The sequence below is a fragment of the Manis pentadactyla genome, chromosome 2 (genome assembly GCF_030020395.1).
Source record: "Manis pentadactyla isolate mManPen7 chromosome 2, mManPen7.hap1, whole genome shotgun sequence".
In the NCBI taxonomy this organism is placed as follows: domain Eukaryota; kingdom Metazoa; phylum Chordata; class Mammalia; order Pholidota; family Manidae; genus Manis; species Manis pentadactyla.
Genome location: NC_080020.1, coordinates 153,422,552 through 153,445,060, shown reverse-complemented (window position 1 = coordinate 153,445,060; position 22,509 = coordinate 153,422,552). Strand labels below are relative to the sequence as shown.

Sequence of the window (22,509 nt, the reverse complement as noted above, 5' to 3'; positions counted from 1 at the left end):
CTCACTTTGGGTACAGCCTCATTTGGACTTCTTGTTTTTGTGAAGTCATTCTGCTATGGTGGAATATTCTATTCAGCATTTTCAAATTTTTCTGGCCACTGCTTTCCTGTAGGTTGGGTATTGCTGTGCGCACTTTGTTATGTTAAAGCATTCTGCAGCACAGCTATACAGCGTCACTGCATAATCACTGTCTTGCCGATCGGCCAGCTCTTCCTACAGAATCACCCACATGCCACCGTATTAAAAAGCAGGATGTTCAAAATTCACTTTTATTTTCTCATGTTGACATGATAAACACAGGCAAATTTTTTTAATGCCACAGTATGGTGATATGTGTGGCATTCGAAATGCTGTCAAATTATAAATGCACCACTGCTGTTTGCAGTGCACTGAGCAGCAATTCGACGCAATGAGAGCACCATCTCAGTCTCTATTTCAGCTATTCACTCATCTGCTGTTGTAACATAAATGCACACAGACAATACATAAACAAATGAGCACTGTTGTGTTCCAATAAAACTTTATTTATGGACACTGAAACTTGAATTTTATATAATTTTTACATGTCACAATATACTCTTCAGCTTTTAAAACCATTTAAGAATGAAAAGTAAACAATGAAAAAAAAATTAAAACATTCTTAGTTCATAGTCCATTCAAAAACATGTAGTAGGCCAGATTTGGCCCATGGGCTGTATGTAGTTTGCTGACCCTGTGCTGTTACATTATGTATAGTCCATCCTAAAGTCTTACAATATAGTGACAAAGCTTACAGTGATATAAGATACATTCAAACTGAAAACCATACGAGAAAAGACTGATATTAATTTGCATAGGAAATATTAAACTTTTGAACTTCCAGAGTAATGTTTTTATTTTAAAATTATCAATAAGCTCATTTCATAAATGCATGTCCTTACTTGGGGCTGAACTGGGGTAGGGAGTATATGCTACAAAAAGTGTTATATTGAATTAGGCAGGGGATTCAGGGCTGAAAAATACTGTTAAACTTGAAATATTCTAATTAATGAGATACTGTCACCTGATGAGTTCATTTAATTAGAAAAATAATTACCAAATGATATAACTGGCCTCACTGAGACACTTTCAGCCAGCTGGTTTACCCTATAGAGGTGTACTTTCCCATGTGCAAGGAGAGTTTACATACTGCAGCAAAAACTGCGAACAACCTAGGTGTGTCCATCACTAAGAGGCTGGCTAAATAGATGATAATGTGCCAATGCAAGGGAATACTAGGCAGCCAATTAAAAGAATGAAGAAAGAATAAAAAGAATGAAGTTGAACGTAATGCAACTGAAGACTTCCAGTCTTAAGTATATATTGCAGAGAAACTATCATACATGTGTTTAAGTATTCAAATCAGCAGTGGTTAGAATAGCAAAAAAAAATGGAAACAAACTTTATGATCAAACTAAAGAATAGACAGTAGTATATTCATCCATGGAAATCTACACAGTTATGGAAATGAATGAGCCATAGACACACACATCCATGTGGATGAATCTCACAGTGGTGAGTGAAAAAAATACAAACTGTAGACTACAGAATGGTATCATTTATATCAAATTTAAAAATAAGCCAAATAACACTGTGCATCATTCGAGAGATATGCTATATATACAGAGTAAAAGCATACATGGAAATGGTAATCACAAAACTTAGCATAGTAGTTACCCATGAGTGGAAGGGGAAAAGATATTAGGGAAGAACAACTAAATTGGCAAATCATAAGCTGGACACACAGATATTCTTTATATTATTATTTGTATCTTTTTGTGCATTTGAAATATTTACAATTTAAAAAAATGTTCATCTTCCACATGTACGAATGTATTTTATTCAGTGAAAAAACAAGACAGAGCAAAATTATAGAATATGTTATTTGTGTTGACTGTGTTTTTAAAGAATATATTCAGATGTTTTCATTTATGAATAGAATACTTCTGGAAGGACACAGTCATTATGGGAATTGCCTCTGGGAAGCACTGGGAGGAGGGAAGAAGAGGATGGAGACTTAAGTTACCTTTTTAAAGCAACAAATTGAACTTTGTCTTTAACTTAGTGGTCTGGTAGGAAAGCATTAAAAGACAGGGAAGAAGGGGAAAATGGAGGAGCAAATTACTAGTGACTAGACTCCTCAGTCCTGTCACTGGAAGGGACTTCTGAAGTCATGCCCTCTGTGGACCTCCTTCTGCCATACCCTGATTAGGCCATTTCTTCTGAAGTGTTTCTCTGTGAAAGGCTCTTCTGCCTTTTCTTAACTATAACCTACTTAATAAATCTAGTATTCCTTTCACAGAGAGTGTCCTTAGCTACCATACTGCACCCGTCTAGTTGACATCACCTTCACCATCAGGCCTCCAATAACTGGGAGCTGATTGTCTACTGTTCTCAACAAGTCCTTGGGCATAAACTACTGTACACGCTGATCCAATTAGATCCAGGACCCTCTGGGTCGTTCCCACACAGGATGGCTCTTTCTTTCTTTGGTTATCTTTGTCAGATTTCTGGATGGGCTACAGTTTAGTCTGAATATAGCTACTCACCTCCTCTTAATCACTTATAACCAATAATCTCCACTGTATTTCACAGCATCCTTAGTCTGGAACTTTCTTGCCTCCACCTGGGAGAAAATCTCCACACCACTGCTTTGGAGGGACAGCAGCCCACTTCCCTTGGGGTGACAGTCCTGCTTTCTAAGCAGAGCCCTGGGTGTGGTGGTTGCCCTTCGTTATCTTGACTCACGACTCCCAGTAGTTGGGGTGATGGTGATCAGGGCCTAGAATCCTTGGCCTGCGGTGCCTGGAGTGGAGATTCCACCCCATGGTTGGAGGTTAGGTGGGGAAGGAAAGCAACTGCTCTCTGCTGGAATCGAGCTACTGCCTACTGCAACCTGGAGTTGGTGGGGGTGGGATGCCAGGTGCTGGTGAGATACACAGCCCTAGAGCGGGAGCTGGCACAGGAGGGAGTCCGGTGCTCCTGGTTGTACCCACAGGGCAAAGTTCCCATCTCCCTGGGCCTAGGCAATGTGGATAATGGAGCGGTCAGGGTTCAGTGCCACAGACTCTTCACGTTCTTACGGAGATTTAGATTTTCATGAGTATACGTTACTCCATTTGCTGTATTTTTTAAAAAACAATTTTCAACAGTTATGGTTGTTTCACTAGGGGAAGATCCACAAAGCCTCTCACAAGCCATTGCACACTAAAGCTTACATCTTAAGAGAGCAGGATTTTTTAATATTCACTCAAAAAAAAATTAGCTGCTCTTTGTTTCTGATGCACATTTCTGTTACACAAGATCCTAAGTGTGATGATCTGTTAAGTTCTCTTCTGGCTTTAAACATGTGAATTGATATTTTCAATGGTCATTGTCTTTAAATTACTCAGAGATACTTAATACATATGTCTCTATTTCCTATGCTACTTTCATAATCTAGAATACCATGGTTAACAAATGTCTTGCATACTCAGATAATTTTGTGTACCTTTCTAGAGGTGGGCTAAGAGATACCCCAAATATGAAAATAATTAAACTCATCTATCTACCAAAATTGCATAGAAATAAGTCAGGGTTATTGTGGAAGCCTTGTAGCAGAAACTGTATGATACTCACCAAGCATAAAACTGCTCTAGATAAAGCCATAAGAATGCATCTGTCCTGTACACCTACAATATTTACCAATATTCTCTTTTGTGTACTGCTAAAAAAGCACTAATTTGTTTAAAGTATACACACACACACACACACACATATATAACCATTCACTGAGTTGAAATCTATCAAGGGACAGGCCCTGGTAACTGCAGGAGACTCATGAGAGAACACACCCCGTCCTTCAGCTCCGGAGCACACTGATCCTATGCAACAATGCACTTACACCGTGTTGTATGAGGGCAGGGCTGGGGAAACAGCTGGTTGATAAAGGATGTGAAAGCATTAACTAGGAGGAGCAACATCAATCCATCATTTCAGGAGGAGAAAATGGCCAGAGATATGGCTGTACAGGAGAGCATGGGATATTAGAGGAACAAATCTTAGGACTGGGGAAGTAAAGAATAAGGGGAAACAATAAGATGTGATAGTGGGAGGGAGCTAAGCAATCAAGTACTGGGAAGTCATTAAGGTTTTACCCAGGTTAATAAAGTTGTTACGTTTACATTTTAGAGAGCTCACTGGAGCGGCTCTGTGAAAAGTCAATGAACAGCAAATGCAGCCCCCCTCTGGCTGAGAAATAGGCCATGGGCCTACAGCACCACTGCAGATGGGCTGACTCTACATTCAGATAACAGACCTATTTTATGCTAACAGACAGTAAAGGAGGTGGCTGTTCAGGGTGTCTCCGAAGGTTAGGCTTAGGCAACCAGATTATTCAAATAGTGACAGCAAAAACTGTGGTGATCAATGAAGACACATTGTCCATATTACAGATGCTCAGACTTGATGGCCATATGGCCTCCAGGAGGCCATGTCACTGGGCATCTCAATACAGATCTAAGCTCAGGATGGAGGTAGGAGCTAAAGGCACCGATTCTGGCATATCGATGTTGGTAAAACCATTAGAATAGCTAAGGTCACCCAGTAAGAGCCTACAGAAGGCAGCTGAAGGCAGGTTATCTACAATAAATATTAACGATGAAATGACAGATGGAGAGAGGAACCAGTAAATGAACTTTTGGTCTGAAGTCCTAGCTCGGTCAAGATAACAAATATATACTAAAACACAACAAATAAAACTTGGAATACACTGGTGATTATAATCCTAAAGCTACTTAACATCTGAAAAGAATTTAAAATTACTTTAGGAGTAAGTCCAGAAGAGTAACGGTCGTTTTACTAGTAACTAAAGTAGGTATTACCTATTCTGAAATAACCATCTTCTAATCGTTTGTCTTTGGTTTCTCTGCTTATTTCCAAACCTTCACTCTAAAATAGAACAAAAGTATTAATTTTACAAATAATTATTTCTATTTAAAACAAAGCTAAGTTAGTAATGAATTTAAATAAATATAAAAGTGACATTTGTGGTAGTTATCTCTAAGAAGAGAAAATGTCATCTCAGTCTTGACCTGAAGGGTCTTATCAATATAATTATTCTCTTTTTAAATCATAATCTGAATCTGTATATAATATATTGGTGGTTAGAGAATTTAAAATTTTAATTAATTTCAAATTTAAATCAATTTACTAAAACACTATTTTCTATTAAAACTATACAGAAGAACTTGAAAGGAATCTAAGCATTCCTTAGAAACAAATGAATTAGTTTTGTGTATTAGTCAATAGGCATTAAAACCACATGGTACTTTGGGATGCTAAATATAAATAGCAGGTAAACACTCAAGTAAAATAATGATTCATTCATTTTTCTAGTACAAACTTCCAAGTTATTTTCCAATAGGAAACAAAATGAAAACTCTTGCTAAGCATAAGGCAAGAAACTGATATTACTCACTACTGAGACCCTGAAATCATGAGAATTTTCTTTCACCTCATAAACAAGAATACCTTCAAACCAAGTCTACTTACTGCTATCAGTTCTTATGGAAAAATAAGGGGGGGGAAAAAGTCATACCTTGAAAGGCAAAACTTCCACAGTTGTGTTTAGCAGAATGTCTCCTGGATGTTCTTGGTTGCCACTATGGAACAAATAACTGGAAATACAAACAAAAACAAAAACATGAGTCAGACTAGAATTTACAAAGATCCTAGAAGATGGCCTTACCTCCGAGGAAGCTTTTTAAACAAGATTCTAAGTCAACAACACTAGAACTTGCACGGTTGTATTCTTAGTCGTAGGGAACTGAACTCCAGGCTGCAACCCTTAGGTGATGTATCAACTCCCCCTGTCAGAAAGGGCTTGTTGGCTGCTTAAAACAATAACGTACTTGACAGATAAAGAAAGATGATGAGTTTTGTGTTGCTGTTTACTCTGCTTTAAGTATATAAACCTCTTGACAGGGATAATCAAAACTGTAGTGGCTAAAAAACACTGCATCTTGTATCAGAGAAAATTTTCACTAGGACAACACCAGTCATGGCAAGTTCAAAGACCAGTGTTTTATCCAATACAAATAATTTCAGTATTAGTAGACTGAAGATGAATTAACCAATTCTAAATATCTGAATAACTGAACTTGTCAATACTAACAAATATTTGAATAGTGACTGATTACATGATACACTGTGATAAATCTGAAATACTAGGTGTGAGTATAATGTTGTTTTGATAGTCTGCTGGTGCCTATGTGTAAGTTGTTGTGGGAGGAGGAACCTAGAGATATAAAACCTATCTAAATCTAAACCTAAAACTGGAGTTAAGTTAAATGGCTCAAAGTTTATCCATAGGAGTCAGAAAGACCTGGATCCAAATTTTGGATCTCTCATTCCTTAGAATTTTTACCTTAGGCAAGTTATATTAGCTTTCTGAGGCTGGGTTTTCTCTATACAATGCAGATATTTCTCCAACCTCACATGACTGTACCAAATTGCTTATGAGAACTAAAAAAAGTTCCTTTCATGTTAAAAATACTCAGCAAGTAGTAGTTACAGAATGGTAATGATATGGTATGGCATTTGCCAGCAAAAATCACCAGTGACAAGGACTTGATTTTCACAAGTTAGGGTACCCAAGTAAGAAACTCCTTTTAGACTACACCAAAAATCACTTCCAGCATTTTCAAATGAGAGATATTTTTTTGAAGGCATCTTTGACTTGATATGCTGTTTCCTCTAACCATGGGCCATTCAGTATCTCAGCTACAGACGCAGAAATACAGAACAGAGTGAAAAAAGAGCCCATGGATATAATTTGGAGTTTAAACAGACTGATTCAGAGACGTTCACTATGTGATTATTTATAGTGAAAAACTCAGGAACACCGGAAAAGTTTAACTTAAGAACTTTGCAATGGAATACTGTGCAGCAGTTAAAATGTTTATCAGTCACTGAAGACAAAGTATAACTGAAAACGTAAGATCAATTACACACAGACCTCAAAGTAGAAAATGAACAGAACTACTAAGAAAAAAGTGTGTCAAGGACACAAGGTTGTCCTTGGGGTTGTGATTTTTTTTTCCTTATTCTTCATACTTTAAAATTTTTGTATAATGAATATATATCTTTCTAACATATATTCCTAGTCAGAGAATATTCTTCCTAACACTTCATTTCTGTATAGATAATCACAACTTCTGCTTTGTCCCCTTTCAGTAAATAAGTTACTGTGGAAACAAAAAAGTGATGCCTTTTCTCTGTCCTAAGAAGGGTGAGACAATCTATGAAGTCTAAGAAAATTCACATACACTATGATTTTACAAGAACTTTGTTTTACTAGAAATGTACATTCAGTAGGGGCATGTAAATATTATTTTACAGAGGTTTGTTGTAAATGTAATTATTTAAAAATTTGATCTTTAATAGGTGAGTGTTCTTTAGAAGCTTCTCTCATGAAATTATTTTCATTAGCTGAAAACAAACCACTAGATATTGTTTGGGGCTCTTGTTCATGAGAAGGAAGAAAACTGTTGTCTCTAATTCTATGATGACTCTTAAATGTAGTAAACAAAGTGCAGAGTGCCATTATACACTATAAAAATGAACATTAAGATTCGAGATGGCGACATGAGAGCTGAGACAGAGAACTCCTCCCCAAACCACAGAAAGTATGAAAATATAGTTAATACAACTAGCCCTAAAAGAGCAACAGGAAAGAAGGCTACACCAGACTGCACGCAGACCTCACAAACAGAGCAGACCTCACAAAACAGGGCCTTGATCTGGCAGGACCCAAACCCTTCCCCCGCCCCAGCTCACCAGCAGGAGGAAGAGAAATGGAGCAGGGAGTGGGTGGAGGCCTGGGACTGCCGCACACCCGGCCCCGGGGCTCTGCTTTGCGAGCAGAAACCTACATTGTGTGGTGCTCTGGAGTATGAGGAGATGGGACAGGTGGAGTGCTTGAGAGACAGATTCTAGCCGTTTCTGGAGGACGGGATCCACACCCGGCCGCTCTGGGACAAGGGAAAGGCAGGTAGCATGACAGGCTCCCTAGCAGCAAGAGGGCTGCTGAAGGGGCGGGGTTTCCATGGAGCTTCCTGCATGGGAGAAGGGACAGGGGGACAAGGTTGTCTGGGAGTGCTTTGCCCAGCAGGTTGAGAACTTTGGGGAGCTTCAGGTGCCCCATCCCCCTAGCTGCCTACTCAGCTCGGAGGCTCCCCTCACTGGGACACGCAGCCTGCCGCACCTTCCTCCTGGCCTGCCAGCACCGGCTTACAAACTGGAAGTCACTGCTCTGGCGTCAGGCCAGCCAGAGGGAGACCCCACCTACAACAGCTAGAGATGCCGAGCACAGAGGCTTACACCTGTGTACTCAGTCCACTGGCTCTGATACAGGAGACAGGCACCATAGATGGGAATCAGGAAACAGATATTTCCTCCCCCAGGCACCAGCGCCGCTCCCCTACGGCCCCCAACCTCACTCTAGGGGCTGAGCAGCTCCAGAGACTGGAGCTTCTGAGCACTAGTGGGCACCACACAGAAATACGAAATGTCAAAAGAACATGGTTCACACCAAAATCTCACAAACCCCAGAAAATGGGCCAAATGAAACTGAACTCACCAATCTTCCTGAAAGCAAGTTCAAAATAAAAATCATAAACATGCTTATGGAGGTACAGAAAAATATTCAAGAACTCAGGAACAAATTTAAGACAGAGATTCAATCATTAAGAAATTTCATATCTGAAATGGAACATACAATGGAGGGATTTAAAAGCAGATTAGAGGTAGTAGAAGAGACAGTAAATGGAATAGAAATTAGAGAAAAGGAATACAAAGAAGCTGAGGCACAGAAAGAAAAGAGGATCTCTAAGTATGAAAGAATATTGAGAGAACTGTGTGACCAATCCAAACGAAAAATATTCGCATTATATGGGTACCAGAAGAAGAAAAGAGAGAAAAAGGGATAGAAAGTGTCATTGAGGAAGTAATTGCTGAAAACTTCCCCAATCTGGGGAAGGAGATAGTCTCTCAAGCCATCAAGATGGACAAATCTCCTAACACAAGGGACCCAAGGAAGACAACATCAAAACATATAATATTTAAAATGGCAAAGATCAAGGATAAAGACAGACTTATAAAAGCAGCTAGAGAGAAAAAAAGGATCACATACAAAGGAAAACCCATCAGGCTGTCACCAGACTTCTCAACAGAAACCTTACAGGCCAGAAGGGAGTGGCATGATACATTTAATGCAATGAAGCAGAAGGGACTCAAACCAAGAATACTCTACTAGGCAAGGTTATCATTTAAATTTGAAGGAGAGATTAAAAAATTTAAAGATAAGCAAAATCTGAGAGAATTTACCTCCCACAAACCACCACTACAGTGCATTTTGGAGGGACTCCTATAGATGGAAGTATTCCTAAGACTAAATAGATGTCACCTGAGGGATAGACAAAGAGTACAGAACATGATTCATAACATACAAAGAATGGAGGAGGAAGAAAAAAGAGGAAAAAAAAAGAATCATTAGGTTGTATTTCTAATAGCATATGAAGTGAGTTAAATTAGACTGTTACATAGTAAGGAAATTACCCTTGAACCTTTGGTAGCCACAAATCTAAAGCCTGCAATGGCAATAAGTGCATAACCTATCAATAATTACCCTAAATTTAAATGGTCTGAATGCACCAATCAAAAGACGTAGAGTCACTTGAATGGATAAAATAACAAGACCCATCTATATACTGCCTACAAGAGACTCACTTCAAACCCAAAGACATATACTGACTGAAAGTAAAGGGATGGAAAAAGATATTTCATGCAACTAATATGGAGAAAAAAGCAGGAGTTGCAGTACTTGTATCAGATAAAATAGACTTCAAAAGAAAGAAAGTCACAGGAAACAAAGAAGGACATTACATAATGATAAAGGATTCAGACCAACAAGAGGACATAAATGTTACAAATATCTATGCACCCAACACAGGATCTCCTACAAATGTGAAACAAATACTAACAGAATTAAAGGGGGAAACAGAATGCAATGCATTTATTTTGGGAGACTTCAACACACCACTCACTCCAAAGGACAGATCAACCAGACAGAAAATAAATAAAGAGACAGAGGCACTGAACAACATATTAGAACAGATGGACCTAACAGACATCTATAGAACACTCCATCCAAAACAACAGGATACACATTCTTCTCAAGTGCACATGGAATATTTTCAAGAACACATCATATACTCAGCCACAAAAAGAGCCTCAGTAAATTTAAAAAGATTGAAATTGTACCAACTAGCTTCTCACATCACAAAGTATGAAACTAGAAATAAATTACTCAAAGAAAGTGAAAAAGCCCACAAATACATGGAGGCTTAATAACATGCTCCTAAATAACCAATGGATCAATGACCAAATAAAAACAGAAATCAAGCAATATATGGAGACAAATGACAACAATAATTCAACACTGCAAAATCTGTGGGACGCCAAGGCTGTGCTAAGAGGGAAATATATTGCAATACAGGCCTACCTCAGGAAACAAGAACAATCCCAAGGGAACAGTCTAAACTCACAATTAACGAAACTAGAAAACGAAGAACAAATGATATAAAAGACATCCTACAGTATGGGAAAATATATTCATAAATGACATTTCCTTTAAGATTGGGAACAAGACAAGGATGCCCACTCTCCCCACTTTTATTCAACATAGCCCAAAGTCAGTAGAAGGAGGTACATAATAGAGATTAAAGCAGAAATAAGTAAAATTGAAAAGAATAAAACAACAGAAAGAATCAATGAAAGCAGGAGCTGGTTCTTCGAGAAAATAAACAAAATAGATAAACCCCTAGCAAGATTTATCAAGAAAAAAAGAGAGTCTACACTCATAAACAGAATCAGAGATGAGAAAGGAAAAATCACTACAGATACCACAGAAATATAAAGAATTATGAGAGAATACTATGAAAAACTATAGGCTAACAAACTGGATAACCTAAAAGAAATGGACAACTTTCTAGAAAAATACAACCTTCCAAGGCTGACCCAGGAAGAAACAGATAATCTGAATAGACCAATTACCTGCAAAGAAATTGCATTGGTAATCAAAAAACTACCTAAGAACAAAACCCCTGGACCAGATGGTTTCACTGTTAAAATTTATCAAACATTTAGTGAAGACCTAATGCCCTTCCTCCTTAAAGTTTTCCAAAAAGTAGAAGAGGAGGGAATACTTCCAAACTCATTCTATGTGGCCAGCATCACTCTAATACCAAAACCAGGCAAAGACACCACAAAAAAGTAAATTACAGACCAATATCTCTGATGAACATAGATGCAAAAATACTCAATGAAGTATTAGCAAACTGAATTCAAAAATACATCAAAAGAATCGTACACCATGACCAAGTGGGATTCATCCCAGGGATGCAAGGATGGTACAACATTTGAAAACTCATCAACATCATCCACCACATCAACAAAAAGAAGGACAAAAACAACACGATCATCTCCATAGATGATGAAAAAGCATTAGACAAAATTCAACATCCATTGATGATAAAAACTCTCAACAAAATGTGTATAGAGGGCAAGTACCTCAACATAATAAGGTCATATATGACAAACCCACAGCCAACATCATACTTAACAGCAAGAGACTGAAAGCTTTTCCTTTAAGATTGGGAACAAGACAAGGATGCCCACTCTCCCCACTGTTATTCAACATAGTACTGGAGGTCCTAGCCACGGCAATTAGACAAAACAAAGAAATAAAAGGCATACAGATTGGTAAGGAAGAGGTCAAACTGTCCCTGTTTGCAGATGATATGATATTGTACATAAAAAAACCCTACAGAATCCCCTCCAAAAGTACTAGAATATCTGAATTCAGTAAAGGTGCGGGATACAAAATTAATACACAGAAATCTGTGGCATTTCTATACACTAAAGGTGAACTAGCAGAAAGAGAAATCAGGAAAACAATTCCATTCACAATTGCATCAAAGAGAATAAAATACCTAGGAATAAACCTAACCAAGAAAGTGAAAGACTTATATACTCTGAAAACTACAAGACACTCATGAGAGAAATCAAAGAGAAACCAATAAATGGAAACACACCCTGTGCTCATGGATAGGAAGAATTAATATTGTCAAAATGAACATCCTACCTAAAGCAATCTACAGATTCAATGCAATCCCTATCAAAATACTAACAGCATTCTTCAATGAACTAGAGTAAATAGTTCTAAAATTCATATGGAACCACAAAAGACCCTGAATAGCCAAAGCAATCCTGAGAAGGAAAAATAAAGCGGGGGGAATTACGCTCCCTGACCTCAAGCTCTACTATAAAGCCACAATAATCAAGAAAATTTGGTACTGGCACAAGAACAGACCCATACACCAATGGAACAGACTAGAGAGGCCAGATATAAACCCAAGCATATATGGTCAATTAATATATAATAAAGGAGCCATGGACATACAATGGGGAAATGACAGCCTCTTCAACAGCTGGTGTTGGCAAAACTAGACAGCTACATGCAAGAGAATGAAACTGGATCACTGTCTAACCCCATACACAAAAGTAAACTCAAAATGGATCAAAGACCTGAATGTAAGCCATGAAACCATAAAACTCTTAGAAAAAAACATAGGCAAAAATCTCCTGGACATAAACATGAGCAACATCTTCATGAACATACCTCCCTGGGAAAGGGAAACAAAAGCAAAAATGAACAAGTGGTACTGCATCAAGCTGAAAGCTTCTCTACAGCAAAGGACAAAATAGACAGTCATGATTCCTTAAACCTATCCTCACTGTTGGGTATGTTCCTCAGACTGTCTGTGGTATAGGTAAATGTAATCCACAGCTGTCCTTCTCTACAGCAAAGGACATCAATAGAACAAAAAGACATCCTACAGTATGGGAGAATATATTCATAAATGACATATATGATAAGGGGTTGACATCCAAATTATATAAAGAGCTCATGCACCTCAACAAACAAAAGGCAAATAAGCCAATTAAAAAATGGGCAGAGGATCTGAACAGACACTTCTCCAAAGAAGAAATTCAGATGGCCAACAGGTACATGAAAAGATGCTCCATATCACTAATCAGCAGAGAAATGCAAATTAAAACCACAATGAGGTATCACCTCACACCAGTTAGGATCACCAACATCCAAAAGACAAATAACAACAAATGTTGGCAAGGATGTGGAGTAAGGGGAACCTCCTACACTGCTGGTGGGAATGTAAACTAGTTCAACCATTGTGGAAAGCAGTATGGAGGTTCCTCAAAAAACTAAAAATACAAATACCATTGGACCCAGGAATTCCACTCCTAGGAATTTACCCTAAGAATGCAGCAGCCCAGTTTGAAAAAGAGAGATGCACCTCTATATTAATCGCAGCACTATTAACAATAGCCAAGAAATGGAAGCAACTTAAGTGTCCATCAGTAGACGAATGGATAAAGAAGATGTGGTACATATACACCATGGAATATTACTCAGCCATAAGAAGAAAACAAATCCTACCACTTGCAACAACATGGATGGTGCTAGAGGGTATTATGCTCAGTGAAATAAGCCAGGCAGAGAAAGACAAGTATCAAGTGATTTCACTCATCTGTGGAGTATAATAACAAAGAAAAAACTGAAAGAGAAAAACAGCAACAGACTCACAGAACCCAAGAATGGACTAACAGTTACCAAAGGGAAAGGAACTGGGGAAGATGGGTGGGAAGGGAGGGATAAGGGGGGAGAAGGGGTATTACAATTAGAATACATAATGTAGCAGGGGGGTGTAATACAGGGAAGGCAGTATAACACAGAGAAGACAAGAAGTGATTCTATAGCATCTTACTACGCTGATGGACAGTGACTATAATGGGATATGTGGTGGGGACTTGATAATAGGGGGAGTCTAGTAACCATAATATTGCTCATCTAATTGTACATTAATAACAGCAAAAAGAAAAAGAACATTAAATAACAAAAATTGTATACTCATATAAGTGTAAAATATTACTCTAAATTATTTTTATGTGCTTTTCCAGTGATATTCCCATTGCTTAAACTTTTACAGTTAAAATTGCTCTTTAGAATCGGTTTAGAAAAACAAAAGCAAGTTATGTTACTGTAGCTATGGATTGTTTTTGACCACCTTAAATAGAATTATTCCAAATGACTTTTGGCAGATTCTAAAAACCAAACAGCCTTCATACAAGAACATATAACATAATAATGCTACAAGGTGGAGAAATATATTCTATTCTGTGGATTACATTTACCTATACCACAGACAGTCTGAGGAACATACCCAACAGTGAGGACAGGTTTAAGGAATCATGACTGCTAAGTAAAAGCAGAGAGAAAAAGTCCTAAGATTTATAAAATGAGCATAAATGCTGAAAACATATAAAAAGGTCATGAATTCCTCTACAGTGTACTAAAAACAATCAACATTTGCAAAACCACTGACTAGGAATAGTGGTGATCTGTCAAATTTATCGTTTCAACCAAAACCATAGGTAATCAACTACTTTCCCTAATCTTAAGAGATATTCTAGGATATGAAAACTAATTTGAGATTTTGGGGGAGAATGCTACATAAAAGTATTTAAAAACTATACTAAATATACATTCAGAAATACCAATACAATTTTTTCAAACATGCTACATGCTGACAGTGTATCTGAACACAACACATTTTATTACTGAGCTGGAGCAAATGGGCTTTATGACCCAACATTTGGGACCTTCTGTCTGTTCATATCTGTTATACATGAAAAAGTTCCACCATAAATCACAGTATGAATAAGTGGTCTCAAGTGTAAGACAGAATGTATTTCAATCATCACCAACCTTTCTACATTGACTGGCTTATCAAATTTAAACAAGATGTAGTCTCCAGCTATTGGGGTTATAGCCCAGAAGAAATCCTCCCCCATGTAAGTTTTCTCCAGTGTATGTCCTTGGTAGACCTTCAAAGAAGTAGATACCTCTGCTGGTGGGTTTACATGTATTTTAAGAAGTAATGGTTTCATGTAATCTTTATCCTAGAAGGAAAGACATATATGCTGTTAAACAATACACAACTTGTTCATATGTAAGAAGAGCAATGAGTATACAATAAAAAACAAATTGTATGTGCATGACAAAATCAGATCAAGTCACCAACCGTGAGTTTCTGAATTTTTCCTGTGAGTGAAGAATGCAGACCAACATGTTGGAAAAGGGAAGGTCTGAAGCGAATGCGCAGATTTGCTTTCTGTCTATCACAATGTTTCTAAATATAAAAAAAAAATCAGGTTAATGTAACGATATAAAGTGAAACCTTGTTCTCATCTGAAAAATTAGAAGTCCATTAGAAGAATATTTTTAAAAATCTAACTTCACCTCATAATTCCTAGTCATATGTATTAATGCCTCTTTGAGGCATTACTTTATTAGCATTATTACTAACACTAGAAGAGAGGTGAAATGGTTTATTTACACAAATTCAAGTACTCAGTAAGTGAGAAGTTGAAGAGTGTGAGAAAGGGAGAAGGAAGGGATGGGAGAGTAAAGGGGAAGAACAAAGGGAGGGAGAGAAGGGAAGGTGGAGTAGACAGAGCGAGGTCAGTGCAGACAGCCCCCGCCCGAGACAGAGCCCATCACTCAACAGGACACAGTTGGGCCTAAAGGGTCAAAGCAAGTCTATAAACCTTTGGAAGAATGTGTGACTGCTCTGAAGGGTTTCTCAGACCACTGTCAAAGAGATACTGTTCCAGAGGCCATCCTAGTGGAAGCAACTGAAGACCCCTAGGCCTCAGAAAAACATGGCCTAAGGAAGAGTGAAAGAATAGATCAAGCTGTCCAAAGGGTTCTGTATTAAAATTTATAGATGATTTAAAGTATTTTTAGCATCCTAAAAACTAATGGGCAGGATCAAACTATTCTAGGGAATACAAGGTCATGAAGTCACATTAAGTGCTTGTTAGAATGTTCAATCAACCCTATAATGACATGTGCTTATAATAAATATTTCCTTGTTATTATACATCAAAACTGACTTTTCATTTTTAAGAATGTATACATTCATATTTTATTTATGTTTACACCAGATAAATAAATATTTGGTTTTTTTCCCAGAGGTACGATTCATACTGTACAAGGAAAACGTATCTAATAACTTTTACAATAAGATTTCTATGAAAGTAACAATCAAAGCAAAAATCGTTGTTCACTTAGTTACCTGTCACCGCCATCCGCCACCCAGAGGGCAGCACATTAATATGGAAGATAGGTTTCTTACAAGTAATACACTGAAAGGCACTTTTTTGACTTGCCATTGCTGTGGTATAAAACATTACTTCTATATTATTCCTTATTTCCAGATGTGCTGAGGTCTCCTATTGTTGCCAAAGTATTTGAAAAAAGAAAGCTGACAAGAGAATATGAAGAAAACTGAAACAATACCCCACATAGGACAGATATGCTCAATATCTATAGCAGAGCCTAAAGATGCTATAAACATCTATCAGCAATTTAAAAAAAGGTGGGCTTCACTGATTTACAGGACTTTCCACTCTTATTTAAAAGTCCCTCATATAACGCAGGAACTTCCCTCAGTTCAAGAAAGAAAGTGAAATGTTAAGTGGAACACTGTTTTCTTTTAGCCATCTGTTTAACTCTTCATTTACAAAATCTGGCTCCCCAAAAGTCACTTTCATGAAGTGTAGAAAAGAAGCCTCTTCCACCCTCATAAGAAATTCACTTACTGCATCTTTTTCAGGGTTGCAGACTTTCACCCAGAGAATATGGTCTAAGAGCCAGTCAATAGGTTTCTCCTTATAGAACATAAATATGAACTCTACAATCAGAGTGAGGTCTGGTGCTTGGAACATTTTACCTGAAAAGATATTATCAGTCAATAGGTGCAGTAAAGAAACCAAGGATCAAAATGGATAAGGAATACACTAAAGCGTGTGCTTTCAACTATAAATCATTATAAGTAATTTCCCCACTTGTCTTGTCAAAAACAAACAAATTTGCTTTAGCTAAATATTGTGGATGTCACCTGGGTATAAAAAGAAGTACTGATTTCCTGACTTTCTCTATTACAAAATCTATCATGCAACTACTGCCTCCAAGGATTCAAGAAGCAAGTCAGAGATTGTTCCTTTATATCTTACTAAGATTCTTCCCATAAAAAAAGGAACTTCAGAGGTTTAGGTAAAATATTTTTTAACTAAATTGATAAATACAAAAAACAAGAACTCCTAATTCTGTCTTCACTGGAATCTTCACAAGTAAAGACGTTTTCTGATTCTTAAGTTTTGAGATAAATGAGCAACAAGGCCAAAGTCCCATGCTCTAAGTCTTAGTTTTAAAGTACTGGAGGAAGTGAAATGTTATCCTCTGGGTGTTTTTTAAAACATACAAATGTCCTTCAATTCTTCAGTTTTAAAACAAATATGTTGCAAAATTTAGGTATTTCAATGAAACAACTTTTTAAACGAGCACCCTGACTAGTCAATGGAAGCAACAAATCAACACAAATTAATCACTGAACAAAAATTTCATATACTATATCAAATACCAGAAATTCATATTAGAAAACAGTGTGGCATTCTTTTGCAAAGAACCCCAATCCCGCAGAAGCACTGAGCCATTAATGAGAAACTGGAGGCCATCAGAGAAGACCCCGGGCATGCTCACGAGGAACGACAGTTGGCTGTGTGTGTACACAAGAAGCCAGTAGGGCTGCCATGTAGAATTCCAGAGTAAATATTAGACTTAAGTCTTCAACTCCTATGGACTGACTTTCATCATTTCACACATGGCAGTTCACCTAAGTTAAATTTCCTCAAAAGCAATCCATTTCCAGAGAAAAATGACAACTTTAAAGTAAAAAATTCTAAGAGTCACAGTTCTTTCCAAAAAACAGACAAAGCTGACACTTTTCTTACCAATGAAGCCCAGCTGGGAAAACTCTAGTATCATCCATTCCTCAGAAGAAAGTTGAAGTGCAAAATTTTTTATAGTGTTAAAGTAATTCTGTTTGACAATAATATCATCTTCAAGCTAAAGAAAGTTGAACAATCATATTAATATCGTCAGAAGGGGAAGGAAAGATTTAGGCAGAAGGACATAATTATGGAAAAACTCAAGCACACCTTTATAATGAAAATCAAGATAACATGTCAAAAGTCAAAAATGATAAAAATATAAAAATAAATCTTATTAAAAGAAAATGAGGAAAGTCAAATGGAAGATGCACACAGCAAGCCAACTAACCCGCTCCCTTCCCGCAGCATCACTCAGTGAGTCAGTCCTTGTTGGCCCTTTCATAGTGCCCAACATGATTGTACAATATGGTTTTTTCTTTTCAAAAGGGAAGAATTCTTGTAGGCCTTTAAATTTATTTTGCTTTTCACAAAATACAAGTCAAAGAGAAAGTCAAACAAAAAGCTAGCAGCTTTCCTTTTCTGCCTTCCACCCTGCTAGGTGAGGTGACCAATGTTAAAAGTTGGGTGTGCATCCATTCAACATCTTGTGTGTAAACCTAGAACATATATATACCCACATCTACTTAACTTTCCATCCATATTTATATTTTTATAAAAAAGGGATATTATAAAACTTTCTTCTCTTATGAATATCTTTCCATATGAATATATATTTAAACCATCCTTTAAATAGATGCATAACATTCCATGGTATCAATGAATAATTCATTCAATTCTTCCCTGCTCACAGGCAGACATCCAGGTTGTTTCTTGTTTTTACTCAATGCAAACAATGCTGCAATAAATATACTTACATATTAGTGCTTTTCATTTCTGTAGGATAGACTTCTATGAGTTCTGTTTTTGTATTTTAAGAGATATCTCCACAGTACTCAAGAAGCTGTAGCAATTCAGAGTGCCAATTAGCCTCATGCTCTGCCAGCACCAGGTGTTATCTACACTTGGGATTTTTACCAGTTCAACAGGGAACTGACAGAGACCAGGGACGATGAGTGTATGCAGACTTTTCTGCACAATCTCCCTTCTTAACATTTTGAAGTCACAAAATGATTTTAGTATCTTAAGAAAAGTTTCCCTTTTTCCTAATCTTATGTAATAATTTCTAGTTACCTGCTAAGTAATTTTCCTTTTGTTAGTATTTAGATTTTTCATGGATTTAAATCCTACAAGCTATCTTCTTCCTACCTGTGAAGAAATAGTAGTAGTATGTGGAAAGATATGTTATTGACTCACCAAATATTTGTTGAGCTTCTATTGCGTTTGAGACATAGTATTAAACCCCAGGAATAGATCAGTGGATAAACAAGATGTATTTCATGCTCTCAGAGCTTTAGGGGAGCTGGAAGGAAACTAGACAAAACATAGAGCTATGCTGGCACCTAACCTTGCTTTCTGGAAGAAGAGACGCCTACATCTTCAAACCTAAACATTTACTGTATAGCCCACAGGAAAGGAGATACCTATTATCAGGCAATTCCAAATTTTTCCAAAAAGTAAATTTAAAAAAAAGTTAGGGACTAATTTAAATATATAGAGATAGAGATGAAATAGTCAAATGCCTATTAAAATTTGGTAAAATTTTGGTTACCATACATAAATTAACATTTTTAATATTAAATTAGAAAAATTGCTTTGTTCCACTCTCACATCTCATCAAAAAACTTCACTTTTAAAAAATATTAAGATAATTGCAGATTCATATGTAGTGGTAAGAAATACAGAGAGATCCCAAACACCCTTCATCCAGTTTCCCCCAATACAACATGTACTGTAACAGTACAGTACAACCTGCAAACTGACTTTGATACCATTCATTGACCTTATTCAAATGTCATCAGCTTTACATGCATGGGGTTGTGTGGGGGGGATGTGTGTATTTAATTTCATGCAACTTTATCTCACTGTATGGCCACCACCACAGGTAGGAGACAGACCAGTCCCAGCATGAGGATGCTTCACGCTACTCTCCTCATCCACAGCCATCTTCCTGCCCAACTGCCCTTTCTAGCCTTTGGTAACCAGTAGTCTGTTCTCCATCTCGGTAATTTTGTCATTTGAAGAATGCTATATAAATGGAATCATACAGTATGCAACCTTTCATGATTGGCTTTTTAAACTCAGCATAATTCCCCTGAGATCCAAGATGTTGTGTTTATCAATAGTTTGTTTATTTTCATTACTTAGTATTATTCCACGGTATGGATATACCACCATTTGTTTATTCACCTGCTAAAGAACATTTGGGTTGTTCCCAAATTTTGGCCATTAATACTATCTTTATACAATTATTATATACTACATATTTTGCCTAATGTTTTAAAAAGTACAAGAGGAGACCAAAATCAAATGGTGGTTACCATAGGGAAGGGAGGATACAGGATGAAAGGGACACAGATAAAAGTTAGACTTCTGTGAATGTACCTTGTTTTATTTAAGTTTGGATTTTGGATTGTAATTTCTTTTTTTTTTACAACTAAAAAGGAAAAATATCCTACAAACTGAAACAATTGAACCTAGTTTCATATCAAGTTGGCAGCAAGGTCACACAGTATAAATAATTACTTCAAATGCCTTTCAAACACAGAATTTGACTATATATTTATATCACAATATAGTCTGGGTGCAGGTGGTAAAGGACAAAGAAAATTTAATTTGCATTCAGCTGTCTAATTGCTAGTAGTGATATTGGTATTCTTATTTTCACTATTTTAGATATACTACAGAATAAAAGGATTGTTATTAAAACCCAAGACTTTTAAGAGAAAAGAAACACATGTATAAATTCAAAAAAGAAAAAATTCTGTAATTGTAATTTGAACTGAAAATATCTATATAAACTTGCAACACTTTCTCTCCAAAAAATAAAATGCTCTTTTCCTTGCTAAAAGTTCTAGAAGCAATGACACCACAATAGCAAAGAACATGTAAGCACCCAGATGGTCCTAAATACCATATGCACTAAAAGAAACAGAGCTCCTTAGAGAAATGGCTGATTCCAGATCTCAGATAAGAAATGTGCAAGATGTGCCAGTTGGCAAAGAAGTGATCAAAGAAACTGGACTTCCATGGAAAGAATACAAGAGCCAATCTGAAGAGATCCCACTGGTTTGTGATGTACCAAGGTGAACATCAGTATGACTAATGATTGCAAGGACTGCTGCAAATCAATATTTTTTAAGAATCCAAGAGTTCATGACAATACTTTAAAAATGGCATGACAAGGGCTCTCTTGTCCCCTCCTGGCTCATGCCAGGAGCTCTGTCTGTCCTCTCACTGTATCATTACATCTCAATCTGTATGTTTGTGTGTCCAAGTGTGTAAATGAAAAATATTTTTCTACTTCCGGATGGTATTAATAAAAATTGATTTAAAGCAAGCACTAAAAAAAATAAAAAATAAAAAAAGGGCATGATAATACTTTAAAAAAACCTAATACCAGGACAGCTGGAGATTGCTAAGGTATGAACTTTAAAAATTAAATAAAAGAAAGCAATCAAGCATTTATTTTGCCTTTCCTTTGTGACCTACCAAATAGTTAAAGTTTATTTATAGAAGAACTCAGCTTATAAGAACATTAGAAATTACCAAATTGAAAAATTACCCCTTGGCAACCTCTAGGGAACGATTAATTTGGGGGAAAATAATCAATGGATGCTGAAACCATGGGAGGAGTGGCTGCTGGGGAGCTTTATAAAGGAGAGATGAGACTGACACCACTAAACCCAATGATTAACATCAGCCTTACTAACAGTGCGACAGCCAGACATCGTGTAGGCCTTGATATATGGCACAGTAAGAACTACACAGGACCACCTGTGAAGCTCCTCAATCATCGAGCAGCTTTTCAGAAGACACTGTCTTCAATTTCAAGTCACTTGTGACATAGCACTTTATGAAACTACAATGCTGTCACTGGGACTGTCAGTCCAAACCATAAACCTAACACCAGGATAGCTGGCATTTTTTCTTCCCTTTAGGAGTGTATCTGTGATGACCAGACTAACCTCTGGCTGTTCTGCCTTTTTAAAAGCGCTGTTTAAAAATCTTGGGCAGGATACACTCCCAACATATGCAGCTGTGAAGTCACATCCCTAGGAAAATCATGAAGTCTGGGTTAAATGACTTTGCTCCTTTGCCCCTCACCCTAATTTTCCCCAAATTTTGCCAGGCAATTTCTATCCTTCACAAACATGCAAAACTGAGGACTTTTCAGGCTAATGTATTTTTCCCACAAATACTTTGCAGATCTAAATAAACTCATTAAGAGAATTACAGATTAGATTATGTAAAGACTTAAATGAAAAGCAATTCCCTCTTTTCTGATGCATAATTTTTGGGCAGATAGAGTAATCTGAAGAATGTTCATTGGATTCATCTTTGAAGTAGCTGAAAAGTTGGCAACAATCTAAATGACCAAGAATACGGTCATTATTATATCAGAGTAATGGTACT

General features: G+C 37.0%; 1 protein-coding gene across 3 annotated transcripts in view; it reads right to left on the bottom strand.

Annotated features, from left to right (window-relative positions):
• The window catches only part of MGAT4A (alpha-1,3-mannosyl-glycoprotein 4-beta-N-acetylglucosaminyltransferase A), a 144,285-nt gene that overhangs the window by 3,342 nt on the left and 118,434 nt on the right, over positions 1 to 22,509 (bottom strand). For all 3 annotated transcript variants that reach the window (XM_036879986.2, XM_036879988.2, XM_036879987.2), the window contains exons 9-14: positions 17,998 to 18,112; positions 16,807 to 16,937; positions 15,225 to 15,332; positions 14,909 to 15,102; positions 5,597 to 5,675; positions 4,881 to 4,947 (exon numbers count right to left, since the gene is read on the bottom strand). In XM_036879986.2, coding sequence (XP_036735881.1) covers positions 4,881 to 4,947; positions 5,597 to 5,675; positions 14,909 to 15,102; positions 15,225 to 15,332; positions 16,807 to 16,937; positions 17,998 to 18,112 — 694 coding nt within the window. The remainder of the gene's footprint in view (positions 1 to 4,880; positions 4,948 to 5,596; positions 5,676 to 14,908; positions 15,103 to 15,224; positions 15,333 to 16,806; positions 16,938 to 17,997; positions 18,113 to 22,509) is intronic.